At 39.3% G+C, this 14,977-nt stretch overlaps 1 protein-coding gene across 1 annotated transcript in view; it reads right to left on the bottom strand.

The window, feature by feature from the left end:
* Nucleotides 1–14,977, bottom strand: part of CSMD1 (CUB and Sushi multiple domains 1) — a 1,869,137-nt gene that overhangs the window by 542,577 nt on the left and 1,311,583 nt on the right. Inside the window, exon 8 of the mRNA XM_049095299.1 lies at nucleotides 3,919–4,006. Coding sequence (XP_048951256.1) covers nucleotides 3,919–4,006 — 88 coding nt within the window. The remainder of the gene's footprint in view (nucleotides 1–3,918; nucleotides 4,007–14,977) is intronic.

Here is a 14,977-nt window from a genome sequence, read left to right as displayed (position 1 = left end):
TATAAGAATACACTATAGGCCAGTATCCTCCCTTGTGAGAACACAAAGATAAAGAGAAAAAAAAGAAAAAGAAGAAAGAAAAAGAAAGAAAGAAAGAAAGAAAGAAAGAAAGAAAGAAAGGAAGAAAGAAAGAGAAAGAAAGACAAAGTTAAAGCCAACAGTATACAAAAAGGCTGATACATCATGTCTAAATTAATGTATCCCAGAATGCAAGAAAATCAATTACTGTGATTAATTATATTAATAACTAAAGCAGAACACATCATCTCAACAGATCTAGAAAAAGCTTTGACAAAATCTACGTCCATTTCTGGTAAGACCTTACAACAAAGCAAAAATAGAAGGGCATTTCCTCAACCTGACAAAAGTAATCTATGAAAACCTACAGCTAATATCACATAATGATGAAAACCAGAGTGCTTTCCACCAAAGATCAGGAATGAAGCAAGAATGAGGGCACCTGGCTGGCTCAGTTGGGCGAGCACGTCGCTCTTAACCTTGAGATCCTGAGTTTGAACTCCACGGTGGGGATATGGATTACTAAAAATAAATAAAGCTTTTTTTTTAAAGGAATTAAGCTAGAATGTCTCATGTCTCCCACTTGTATCCAACCTCTTGTATTCAACCTAATATAGGTACTAGCTCATCCCTTCAGGCAAGGGAAAGAAATAACATACGTTCACATTGGAAAGAAATACATAAAACCATCTTTATTTGTAGTTCTCAGGATCATCTAGATAGAGAGTCCTCTAAACTGTACTAAAAAGTTACCAGAACCGGCTTGTGACAGTTTTGTATATACATACATATGCATGTACACATATATCCTCATGGATGGCAAAAACATTCACATCATTTGTATTTAGTCTTATAGGAAGTCTAATCTTCCCGATCATATTCCCTTATATTATTTGATTGCCATGAACTTGGAGACATGTAAACAATATAGAGAATCTCCAGGAAAATAAGATATTTGAAAGTCTCATCTAAGATAAGGTACCCAATCTCTTCCTTGGCTTTCCCCAAGACACATCAACACAACCTTAGGACCTAATGTTTATCCTGGAGTTAAGCCTCTTCTTCAGAAATAAGGCTGCTCTAAGAATGAGCTAGAGCAAATGCCAGCACATTCACCTGAGATGTTCATAAAAGATTTTATTATTGCCCTTATGCTAAGTAGACACTGGCCTCAAATGATTCCAAATTCCTCGTGAACTTTTAGAGATTAAGAAGTTTCTCTAACTCTCTTTACTATATATATATGCCATGTGAACAATTTGGCGTCACCTGACAGCATTTATTTCGCTATGTTTTGAAAGAGAGCTCTGCCAAATGGACCAAAGAACTTTCTAGATTCCTGAGAATATTTCCAGGGATGACAGAGTACTGGACGGGCAATCTCCCTCGTATACAAAGTGCATTGGAATAATATCTGCTGAGCACCTGGGTGCCGGGCACTATTTTAGTCACTGAGGAGACAGAGATGAAGAAGACACACTCCTGCACAGGAGAGCACGAGATGTCTAATGGAAGGATGTGTACAGTTCTTTGGAAGTGAGGCAGGGAGAATTTTGTTTTTTTTCCTGAGTGAGGGGAAAATGGAGAAAGTCTTTTTTGAGATAAGAAAGGATTATATGGGGGGGGGACCCCTCTATGGATTCTAGCAAGAATTGTGTAACCTTCAAAAGAGAGAGAAGTGGGGGGAGAATGTATAAATTTCATTTATTTGCTTCATTTTCAAGTGATAAAATTCCTGAATGCCTTCAACTGACTGCTGTTTTCTAAGATAGTGGAAGTCAGCACCCATCTTTATTAGACCACCCTGCCATGGGGACACATCACACCCACTGGGAAGGGCCACGATTACTGGAAGCCAGCCATGCTCCAGAGAACTTCCTTGAGCCAAGTGAAGGAAGCCAGAGACCGGCAGGCAGGGGGAGTGGCTACGAAAGGTGGACCAGCTGGTTGGTGCGATTTGTGGCCCCAAATTCCCTGTGGGTTCAGACTGAAGCTCATCATCTGTCAAAACCAGCTTGCATCTTAGTTTTTCACTCTGGCCCTATCTCCTTCCTCCATTCTCCTTCTCCAAAGTGCACATTTCATGCACACACAAATCACCTGAAGAAGAATCCTCTTCATCTCCTCTGCTTCACAGAAACTTGAACTAAAACATAAAACAGCAGCTCCTAAACTATTTTTTTTTTTTACAATACAACTTTCTACTTCAAACAGAACAGACATTGCTAGGAAATAAAAAACATAAATATATATGTTTATATATATATATATACACACAAACATGCCAACTTCATGACAGCCAGCAATTTTATTCTTTCTCTAGCCTTTTCAAAATTACTATTGCTAATTGTCTCTCTCACTCATAGTGTGGAATTTAAGAAACAAAACACAAAAAAGAGACAAAAAAAAAACAAACTCTTGAATACAGAGAACGCTGGTTACCAGAAAGAAGAGGGTGATAAGGAGTGAAAGAGAAGGGGATTAAGAGTACATTCATCTTGATGTGCAGTGAGAAATGTATACAACCGTTGAACCATTATATCGCACACTTGAAACTAATACATCAATAAAAAATAAAATTAAATAACATTTTTAAAAATGAACATTGCTACTCCAATTACACTGAGAAATATTCCTTCTTTGTTGGTATGAACTATATTTTTCATTTGTTGTTGTCTTTTAAAATTTATTTATTTGAGAGAGAAAGAGAGAGAGACCAGGAGGTGCAGAGGGAGAGGAGAGAATCTCATGCAGGCTCTGTGCTGAGCGTGGGACCTGACTTGGGGCTTGATCTCATGACCCCAAAACCAAGAGTCGGGCGCTTTGCCTACTGCACCTCCCAGGCTCCCCTTTCAGTTTCAGCTCACTTAACTAGCCAAAACTCTCTACACATATCTTTGTTGTTTTCCTTCTAAAAATGAGATTTTTAAGGGAGGAAAACTCTTCCTTACTCTTTTTTTTAAACTTACTCCCAGTATGAGTCTCCATCTTGTAAGTTGGCAAATGCTGTTTCTTGGACTAATGGAAAAGAATTCAAGAATCTAAAGAAATGATTATATATATATATATATATATATATATATATATATATATATAAATGAAAGCATAATAATGGACTATTTTAATCACCACTACATTAATAATGCCACAACTAGAAAGAAGTCTCTAGCTCATCACATCCCAGTAACATGAATAATAACATTTTCTGAAATAAATTGCATTGACTGCCACTTACATTTATTACTCTAAAAGTTGAATTAAACAATTATGGGACTATAGGTAAAGTTTTGCCCCATCTAGTTTTGTAAACATCAATCAGAATGCATTAGAAAATGGGAAGGCAATTAATTAAAAACCAAAGGGGGAAAAAAACCTGGAGACGTTCCAATCATATACATTTTGGGTTAAATTTTTAATACCAATTAATATAGTGAAAGGCATCCATTCTACCCCATGTGGAAATTTTCAACACAACATGTTTTAGAGTTTTACAGATAATATAGCTGCATAACTAAGAAGTTGTATCTTTAATTCAGAAGGACATAACAGGGATGCCTGGGTGAGAGTGGTTAAGCATCTGCCTGTAGCCCAGGACATGATCCTGGAGTCCTGGGATCGAGTCCCATCTCGGGCTCCCTGCATGGAGCCTGCTTCTCCCTCTGCCTGTGTCTCTGCCTCTCTCTCTCTCTCTGTGTCTCTCATGAATAAATACAATCTTTAAAAAAAAAGACATAACAATTAAGAACAAATTGAAATTATACATAATGTATATTATATATATCATATATGAGTATATAATGTGTTAGAAAATATTATAAAACTATACATTAAAAATTATATACGTTATCATACATACATTAGAAAATCACACACTTTTCAAATAACCCATATATTTCCTACCTGAAGTCGGAACCTGCTCTTCTACCATTTTCTGGAATCCCAGGATCTGGACACATGTCAGAAACCAATGCAACACCGCCTTGACTCACTATAATAGACAGAAAAACTCTTGTCATTTTGTGTCGCTGTTGGGGAAATCCTCAGAGAATAAATTTGTTAGGCAGGCTTGGTTCTTAAATTATGACTCAAATGTGATTTATTTAGAATAAGATACTTTAGATCTATTAAAATAGATCTTTATTCTTATGTCTGAAAAAAAAAGACATTTTATTTTAGTGAAAGGATGCCAACATTCTTTACTTTGAACCTTTCTTCTATTCAAATGGTCAAAATTTAATTTTAAAAATGTTTGTGCTCATTACAGGCAACTTTATGACAGGTTACAACTAATAGCATCATGAGACAGTGTCAAAGTTTATACAGAAGAAAACCTTCATCCGCTATCCATGGATGGAGTGAAGCAACAGATTATCTGTTAATACCTCTACAAAAGATACTTTAAATAAAACTACCAACTTATGTTTTCAACATTGAACATGTTTATCATCGAACTAAAAAAAAAATGTACTGTTCTTTTATAGACATGTTGCTTTATTTCCTGAATCTGTTCCACGAAGAGCCCTACCTCTTTTTGGGATGTTGTACAATCACAGTGTAACAGTGATTTTAAAGGGCTCACTTGTTCATCGGATAGAGTAGCTAACACTCAAACACCCATCTGCCACTATTTAAGCTGTCTAATGTAACCAAGGCAATCAATTTCTTCTTTCTTTCCAGAAACTTGCTCAACCTTGGGCTTGTTACCAAATTCCATTCAGTGAGACATGAGCAGAAGGCTGTAGCCATCCCACTGGGAAGACATTCCAGTGAGCCAGTAGAGACCGTATCTATCTTCTTTTACTTGGACCTTACAGTGTCTGATTTCAAATGTGGAAGTTTTGGTACCATTTTGCAACAGTCCAAGTATGGGAGCAATAGTATGGATGGGATAGAAGGCATATCACAAAAAAAACAAGACCTTTAATGTCATAGTTGAGGCAGAAAATTTACCAATTCAGGAACCTACTTTATCTCAACATCTTGTTGGATAATTCATGTTTCCTATGGCTTAAGTCCATTCAAATAGATGACTGTATTATCTGCTTATGTATATGCATATTATATTCATTTACATATCTATAATACTTATATAATGCCTATATATGTATATACATAAATATATATATATATATATATCTGTGTGTCTATATTTTTCACCACATATATTTTAAATGATTGCACAAGAAAAAGTATATTATCTGGGTAAATGTTGAAATCCCTAAGCATTTTATTAAAACTATGCATAAAAATATGACAATAATTACAGCAAGACTCAGTTTTCATTGTTGAGTTAAGATGAAACTGAGATATGGACAAAATCCCACATTAGCTACAGATCTTACTAGAGTAAATTTATTCTTAGGAAGAACTCCATCATTCTAAGTTAGTTCATCTCCATTTCTTACAGGTTTTAGTTGAGATTTTTATATCATCCAAGAATTATTTTGCAGTATGGCGTGAGTAATAGATTCAACTCTACAATTCTTTTTTTCTAAATATTTGTTTTTCCCATGATTATTTAAAAACAATCCAGCACATAGGGCAGCAACATCAGTAAGATGATGAAAGAGAAAGTTCCAGGCCTTCATTCCTCCATGAAAATACCAAATAAAAACTACAGATAGAATAAGATAACTTTTTAAGAGCTCTGGAAACCAGTCTGAGGTTAATAGCAGCCAAGTGAAATTTCAATGAAGAAAAAGCCACATTCATAATGGCAGAAGAGTTCATGAAAGTTTAACTTCCCCTTACCCCATACCTTCCCTGACATGGCACGTGGCCTCATTTCTGGTCCCCTTGCTGAGTATGAAGAAGCAAAGAGAAACTTGTTTGCAATATTCTGACCTATGGGCTGCATGAGAGACAGATTGTTTTTTTTTTCTTGGTTGTTGTTGTTGTTTTTCTTGCCTGCCTCGGAACTTGTCCGTGGAATGGCTACCAGAAGCCAAGGAAGGCATTGGCAGACTGCTGCATTTAGAAAGTGCAGAGATTGCAGCCATGCAGGCCCCTGGGGCCAAGGAATTATAAGAAGAAGAATATTACAGACCATCTAAGATCCTGAGAGGCTGGAGTGAGACTTGTTGGGGAAGTAAGATATTCTAAAGCAGCTGGATGGGAGGCTAACACACAGAGACCCAGACAGAACACATTCCCAGAGAAGACTCTATGGCTTCATGCAAGGCTAACAGTATGGCTCAGAGGCCCCTTAATTTGTAAAGGGTTTCCACAATATTCTGCAAAAACTGGGAAAAGTAGCTGTGTCTTCCAAATGCACAGTTTTTCACAATATCATAAGGCATTACAATTTTTGAAAAATGTACCCAATTCAAAGGGATAAGATTAATCTCCAGAAATAGTCCTTGAAGAAACACATGTATCAAACTTACTAGACAAACTGTAAAACTGTCTTAAATATGAATTTGAATAATTGAACATTTCTCAAATTTGAGGAAATACATAAATATACAAATCCAAGTTGATAAATTCCAAGTAAGATAACCTCAAAGCAACTCAGAATGAGACACAGAAACTGTCAAAAGACCAAGACATAGAAAGCATCTTGAAAGCAGAAAGAAAAAAGCAACTCATTGCAAACAAGAGATCTCCAATAAAACCATCAGGTTTCTCAGAAGAAAACTTGTAGGACAGAAGACAATAAGGGGAAATATTAAAGTGCTGAAAGAAAAGAATGTTATTTACAGAGAACTCTATATCCAGCAATACTTTCTCCAAAAATGAAGGAAAAACTAACACAATTAAAAAAATAAAATAAAAAAAATAAAAATAAAAAGAGAAAAAGAAAAAAAGAAAAAGAAAAGAAAAACTAAGACATTACCAGACCCCCCCAAAAAAATAGAATTAATCACTTATATACCTGCCCTATAAGAAATATTAAAGATAGCCCTTCAACTGAAATGAAAGGACACTAGACAATAACTCAAAATAATATGAAAGCACAAAGTTCTCTTATAAAGGTAAATATAGAGAGAAATATTCTAAAAATCCACTATTTTGTCATTTTGATTCACAAGTCTATTTTTTTAAGATTCTCTACATGACTTAAAAGACAAATGCATGAAAATATAAATATGCACTAGTAGGTATACAATACATACAGATGTAATCTGTGACATCAGTAGCACAAAGTGGTGGTGTAGGAACTGTGAAAGAATATAGCCATGTATGTGACTGAAGTTAAGTTGGTATCAGTTTAAGATTGTTGTAACTTTAGGATTTCGTGAAATATTCAGGGGATCCATAAAGAAGATATCTATAGAATATGTGTGAAAGGGAACCCTCATACACTGTTGGTGAGAATGTGAACTGGTGCAGCCACTCTGGAAAACTGTGTGGAGGTTCCTCAAACAATTAAAAATATACCTGCCCTACGACCCAGCAATTGCACTGTTGGGGATTTACCCCAAAGATACAAATGCAATGAAACGCCGGGACACCTGCACCCCGATGTTTATAGCAGCAATGGCCACGATAGCCAAACTGTGGAAGGAGCCTCGGTGTCCAACGAAAGATGAATGGATAAAGAAGATGTGGTTTATGTATACAATGGAATATTACTCAGCCATTAGAAACGGCAAATACCCAAATACCCACCATTTGCTTCGACATGGATGGACCTGGAGGGTATTATGCTGAGTGAAGTAAGTCAGTCGGAGAAGGACAAACATTGTATGTTCTCATTCATTTGGGGAATATAAATAATAGTGAAAGGGAATATAAGGGAAGGGAGAAGAAATGTGTGGGAAATACCAGAAAGGGAGACAGAACTTAAAGACTCCTAATCTGGGAAACGAACTAGGGATGGTAGAAGGGGAGGAGGGCGGGGGGTGGGAGTGAATGGGTGACGGGCACTGGGGGTTATTCTGTATGTTAGTAAATTGAACACCAATAAAAAATAAATTAAAAAAAAAGAATATGTGTGAAAGGAAGTGAAAAGAGAACCCTCATACGTCATCAGACAAATCAACTCAACACAAAGGAAGATGGTAATGGGAGAGAAATACTAGAAGGCCTACAGGAAACAAATAAATGTGGTAAAAATAAGGGCCTTCCCCCTCAGTACTCCCTTTAAATGTAAAAAGAATCAATTCCACGTATGTGCCAAATTGTGTCCTCTCAAAATTCACATGTGGAAGCCCTAAACCCCGTCCCTCAGAATGTGGCTGTATCTGGCAATACGCTTTTTAAACAAATGATTACATTAGAATGAAGTCATCGGGGTGTGTCTATTCCAATATGAGCGATGCCCTTGTAAGTGGAGTAGGACACAGATACACAGAGGTAAGACCCTGTGAAGACGCAGGGAGAAGACAGCCATCAAAAGGGTGAGGAGACAATCTGTAGCAGAACCCCCCTGCCTCCAGAATTGTGGAGATAAATTTCTGTTGGTTAAGTCACTCAATTTGTGGGGCTTTGTTGTGGTAGCTCTAGCAGACTAATGTATTCCCCAATCAAATGACATACGTTGAAACAATGGATAAACAACCACAAACCAGGATACGACTATCTGCTGTCTATATACCTGAAGACACACAGAGGTTGAGAGTGAAGAGTGATCAAACTCACAGAGCCAGAAGGTAGAATGGTGGTCTCCCAAAGCATGGGGAGAAAGGCCTGGGAAATTATCATTTAACATGTACAGAGTTTTGGTAGGAAGATACAGTTTTTCTGGAGATGGATGGTGGTGGCAGATGGGCGAGGATGCCAATGTACTTAAAGCCATAAAACCATACACAAAAAAATTACTTAAAATGGTAAGTTTTATGTATATTTTTAAAATATTTTTTTTTTGTTTGCTTGAGAGAGAGAATGCACACAAGTAGGCAGAGCAGCAAGCAGAGGGAGAGGGAGAAGCAGGCTCCTCACTGAGCAGGAAGCCCAATACAGGGCTCGATCTCAGGACCCTGAGCTGAAGGCATATGCTTCACCAAATGAGCCACCCAGGTGCCCAATGTTATCTGTATTTTACCACTGTGGTCTGTGCATATGTGTGTATCCCAACAAGTTATAGATCTCTGACCATTCAGCAAATCAACTTCTATCACTCCCAAATTTCTAGAGCAGTCCCCCTTATCCACATTTTCACTCTCTGTGGCTTTTTCAGTGATCTGAGGTCAAACAGAGTCCAAAAGCAGACGATCTATAGTCTAAAGCTATGTCATAGCACCTGTAACATTCGCCTTCCTTCCTCTCATCAGCAGGCATCTGGTCATCCCACATCATCACCAAAAGAAGATGGGCGAGTACAGGACAATACGGTAGTTTGAGAGAGAGAGAGAGAGAAAGAGAGAGAGAGAGAGACCGTATTCCCATAGCTTTCATTACAGTATAGGGTTATAATTATTCTATTGTATTAGTAGTGATTGTTATTCTGTTACTGTCCATAATCTATACAATTAAGCTTGATCATAGCCGCGGGTGTTTAGAAGATGACCTAGTGCTTACGGGGTTGAGTACCTTCCTGGGTCTCAGGCATCCCTGGGAGTCTGAGAATGTATCTCTTATGGAGCAGGGGGTAGTGGCTGCATCGTGTTCATCCCTGGCGCCAGTGGTGTCATAGGCTGCATCACGCGCTAGGGCAGCAGTCTACTAGCAGACCCCAAGTGCACGGTCATTGCGGAGTCCTACGAAAACACCCTCATCAAGGTAAATGGCCATCACTGCTTTTATCGGAAGCAGTCTGCTGTAGTGTGGCTTTACTTCACTATTTTACAATAAGAAAGTGTGCCAACATACAGCGTAAAGCCTATTAAAAACACACACACACAAAAAGTCTATTTCTCTTTCCCTTTTTCTGTTTCTCTTCCATGGAATAGTAATAAGAAATGAGGGACATTGGAAGTACCTATCCAAGTTAGATCAACACACTCTGGGGCTTTTTAAAGATAATGTCAGAGTTGCTTATTTATTCCAGAAAGGTTACTCACTTGGAATTCTGCGAGAGCGCAGAATGAATTAGACAAGCCTGAATGGCTTGCAGATGGCAGGAGATAACTGAAAAGTGATGAGAGACTAAATGTAAAATATGGCTGGTTTTCTGAAACAGAGATGGGCTTTTAATGGGATAACGACAGCAAAGACATGGTGACAAGCAGGTTATGTACAAGTAAACAATAAGCTCCATAAATCCCAACTACCTATTCCATCAGCATCATGACCCAATTAATTTCCCTAAAAACTGAAGCTTTAAAGCTGGCAAGTCATGGAGCTCAATCTGCTTCAAGCGGGATCCCCAGTGCCTCAGAGAAATGTTTTCAAAAGAGAGGAATTACTCGTTTTAATACCATTTTAACTCCAATTTTGTTGAATCACATCTTTTCAAGTCTCATGGGACACATGCCATAGATATTAATAAATATATTCAACTTGAATCAAAACCTTGCAGATAAAAATCAAAACGGGAACGATCCGATGGGTATTAACCAATACTAAAGCAAGATGTAAAACTATGCAAATGGATGAAACAGATACAAATTAGACCGTTTATAAAAGACTTCAATTAACTTTGATTTAAAATGTGTAAATTATATTAACATATATATATATATTTTAATGCCTTTTTCAAAGTATCTTCATTTACAATATCAAGATTCCTCTGAAGTATGTACGGCAGGAGGAAGATGCTTCTCCCAACAAATTAGCCTGCTCTTTGAGGCTATGCCTTGTACTTGTCAATTAAAATCCAACATGAGGGCAGCCCGGGGGGGGGGGGGGGCTCAGCGGTTTAGCTCCGCCTTCAGCCTGGGGCGTGACCCCAGGGTCCCGGGATCCAGTCCCACATCGGGCTCCCTGCATGGAGCCTGCTTCTCCCTCTGCCTGGATCTCTGCCTTCTCTCTCTGCATCTGTGTCTCTCATGCATAAATAAATAAAATCTTTAAAAATAATAATAAAATTAATAAAATCCAACATGAATTGATTTGTGGCAAACTGTACAGCCAGACCGACGCTCAGAGAAGAGAGCAACGAGTACAAGAGAAGCATAAACGACTGTGTCTATGAGAAGAGATCATAGGCGAGTCAGTGGAGACAAGTACAATTAGAGGAAAAATTAGAAATAAAACACACTAAGAATAATCACCATAATGAGGACTTAAATTCCCAGATCTGACATCAGCTAGAAGCGCCGACGTCCTTTCTGTACTTTCCAGCCTGAGCCCATACAACCAGGCCGAGAGGGGAGATGTCAGAGCCAGGCTGCAGGACCGGACCCTGAGGCCAGGCCCCGGATCCTACTGGTGGAGCCGCCAGGGTCCTTGGCGCAGCCGCCGACAGCCCCGCGGATGCTGTGGCCTCAAGAGCTCCGCTCAAGCGCGGCCTCGGAAAGCCACCTGGGGGAGGAGGCTCCTCTGCGCCCCGCCCCACAAACTACCCCAGGTGACTTTCACAGCTTCCCGGACACCCTGGGTTCCACCTGCGAGGGGGAGGCCGGGAAGGACTGGCCTGGGGTGGGGGAGCCCCAGAAGGAGCTCTGCCGGGACGTGAGGTCCCAGGTGAGGTCGCCCCTGCACAGCGGTCCCCCCGGAACTGCAGGGCCCCGGAGGGTGAGGCCTGGCTGCTCCCGGCCCAATGGAGGGCGGCGCGGGGAAGCTCACCTCTGTGGAGCACGGCCTCCGGCACGTGGAGAGGCCCCTGCGCCCAGCACCCTGGAGCCCGGCGGGGGGCACCCGGAGGGCCCAGCACAGCGCCCCACTCCTGCCGCCGGGCGCCGGCACAGACCCAGAGCTCCCAGGCCGGCGTGGACCGGAGCCTGCGGTTGGCACTCGCGGGGCTCCCCGCCTCTGCGGGACACTCGGTCTCTGCCTCCCGGGCAGGGGCGAGGCCGTGGGGAAGGAGGGGCTCCCGGGAGAAGATGCTCACCTGGGGCCGGGCACCTGGCAGGGGCGGGGCCGTGGGGAAGGAGGGGCTCCCGGGAGAAGATGCTCACCTGGGGCCGGGCACCTGGCAGGGGCAGGGCATCTCAGCCCAGGCACAGGCACCTGAGAATCAGCGCAGCAGGCCCCTCCCCCAGAAGAACTGCTGGAAGAATAAGGTTTCTGCCCAAGCCGCTTTATACAGCTCCAGGAGGAAGGGAAAATAGTACATAGAAGTTTTTTTCATTATGATTCGTTTATATTGCAGGTTAAAAATTTCCAATATTTTTTCTCTCTTCCTACCTTAACTACAATATTTTACAAACTATTCATTTCTAAGCTTTTTCCTTTTTTGTCTTTCATATGTCTACAATTACATGTCTTACATATATTTTTCATTTCTGGATTTCCTCCCACCTTTCCCATTTAACTTTAGTAGCTATAGGAGTTCTGGATTTTTGGTTTTTGTTTTTTCTGTCTTGTTTTGTTTTGTTTTATTAGGGTGGAAGTTATTACCTTACAACACATGGACCAAAGTATACCCAGAACCAAGTGGAACACTGTTGGTTCATTCTGTGACACTGTATTTTCTCTTCCTTCCTATTTTGCCCTCCTCTTTTATCTTGTTTATTTTTTGTGGTTGATGTTGGGCCTCTATATAAGTTTTGCTGGTTTATACAAATTTGGATTTGATCATCTTCTAGAATACAGAACAAAATACACTCAGAACCAAGAGGATCATCCTCTAGGTCCCCTCGGTGAGACTACATTCTCTCTACCACCACTTCCTCACTACCCATTTTTTTCTTTTCTTCTTTTTTCTTTGTTTTTTTTTGTTTGTTTGTTTGTTTCTTTTTTGTTTTTCTTTCCTTATTACTATTTTTTTCATTTTTTTTTCACTAGTGGTCATTTTATTTCCTTCCATTCTTTTTATTTTATTTCCTGGCCTCTGATCTCTTGGAATCGACTTTTTACTTAGGTCGTGGTTGGTAATTTTGACTCTGCTTGCTCATACAGCCACTCGGCACTGGACAAAATAACTAGAATGAAGAATTCACTGGAAGGAATAATTCACCAGAAAAGAAAGAACTGGAAGTAATACTCTCTGCCACAGACTTGCTGGACATGGATTTAAATATCATGTCAGAGATACAATTAAGAAGTACAATTATAAAATCACTAGTGGAAAAAATGTATAAAAGGACTGGAAATGGAAAAAAAAAATATATAAAGGACTCCAGAGATTCTCTTACTACAGAATTGAGAACTAATCGAGCAGAAATTTAAAATATTTTTAACTGAGATACAGTCCAAACTGGATGCTCTAACTGCTAGGGTTAATGAGGTGGAATGATAGCTTGAGAAGGATTAATATTCATCTTATTGTGATTATAGAAGAGGTAGAGAGAGAGGGGGGACCATAAAGTGTATTTGAACAAATCATAGCTGAAAACTTCCCTCATCTGGGGAAGGAAACAGGCATTCAGATCCAAGAGATAAAGAGGATCCTGCCCAAAAAAAGTTTAAAAAAAATTCAACACATCAACATTTACTAGTGAAAATTGCAAATTTCAAAGATAAAGAGAAATTATTGAAGCAGCTCGAGACAAGAGATTTTTAACTTATACAGGGAGAAATATCATATTGACAGAAAAACTATCCACAGATGCCTGGCAGACCAGAAAAGTGTAGCATGATAGATATAGGATACTAAATGAGAAAAATATACAGTCAGGAATACTTTATCCAGCAAGGCTCTCATTCAGAATAGAAGGAGAGATAAAGAGCTTTCAAGATAGGCAGAAACTGAAAGAATATGTGACCACCAAACCAGCTCTGCAAGAAATATTAAAGGGGACCCTGTAAGAGAAAGAGGAAGCCAAAAGAAATAATCCATACACACAAAAAAGGGACTGAATAGGTATTATGACGACACTAAATTCCTACCTTTCAATGGTAACTCTGAACGTGAATGGGCTAAATGATCCCACCAAAAGGCGCAGGGTTTCAGACTGGATAAAGAAGCAAGATGCATCTATTTGCTGCCTACAAGAGACTCATTTTAGACCTAAGGATGCCTACAGCCTGAAAATGAAAGGTTGGAGAACCATTTACCATTCAAATGGTCCTCAAAAGAAAACAGGGGTAGCCATCCTTATATCAGATAAATTAAAGTTTATACCAAAGACTGTAGTAAGAGAAGAAGAGGACACTATATCATACGTAAAGGGTCTATCCAACAAGAGGACCTAACAATCATGAATATTTATGCCCCTGATGTGAGAACCAATCAGTATATCAAACAATTAGTAACCAAAATAAAGAGATACATAGATAATAATACATTAACAGTAAGAGACTTCAACACGATAGTCCCAACAAATGACAGATCTTCTAAGCAGAACATCATCTAAGAAAAAGGCCTTGAATGATACACTGGATCAAATGGATTTTACAGGTATATACAGAACATTCCATCCGAATGCAACTAAATACACATTCTTTTCAAGTGCACATGGAACTTTCTCCAGAATAGACCGCATATTGGGTCACAAGTCAGGTCTCAACCTACACCAAAATATTCAGATTGCCCCCTGTGTATTTTCAAACCACAATGCTTCGAAATTAGAACTCAATCACAAGAAGAAATTTGGAAGAAACTTGAACACGTGGAGGTTAAAGAGCATCCTGCTAAAAGATGAAAGGGTCAACCAGAAAATTAGAGAAGAATTAAAAAGTTTCAAGGAAACTAATGCAAATGAAAATAATACTATTCAAAATCTTTGGGATAGAGCAAAAGTGGTCCTAAGAGGGTAATACATTGCATTACAAGCCTCCCTCAAAAAAATGTAAAAAACTCAAATACACAAGTGAACCTCACACCTAATATGTAGACAATGGAATATTACTCAGCCATTAGAAATGACAAATACCCACCATCTGCTTCAACGTGGATGGACCTGGAGGTATTATACTGAGTGAAATAAGTCAATCGGAGAAGGACAAACATTATATGGTGTCATTCATTTGGGGAATATAAAAACTAGTGAAAAGGAATAAAGGGAAAGGAGAGAAAATGAGTGAAAGTACC

This window comes from Canis lupus, chromosome 16, assembly GCF_003254725.2.
Source record: "Canis lupus dingo isolate Sandy chromosome 16, ASM325472v2, whole genome shotgun sequence".
Lineage (NCBI taxonomy): Eukaryota > Metazoa > Chordata > Mammalia > Carnivora > Canidae > Canis > Canis lupus.
This window is presented reverse-complemented; position numbering and strand designations above follow the sequence as displayed.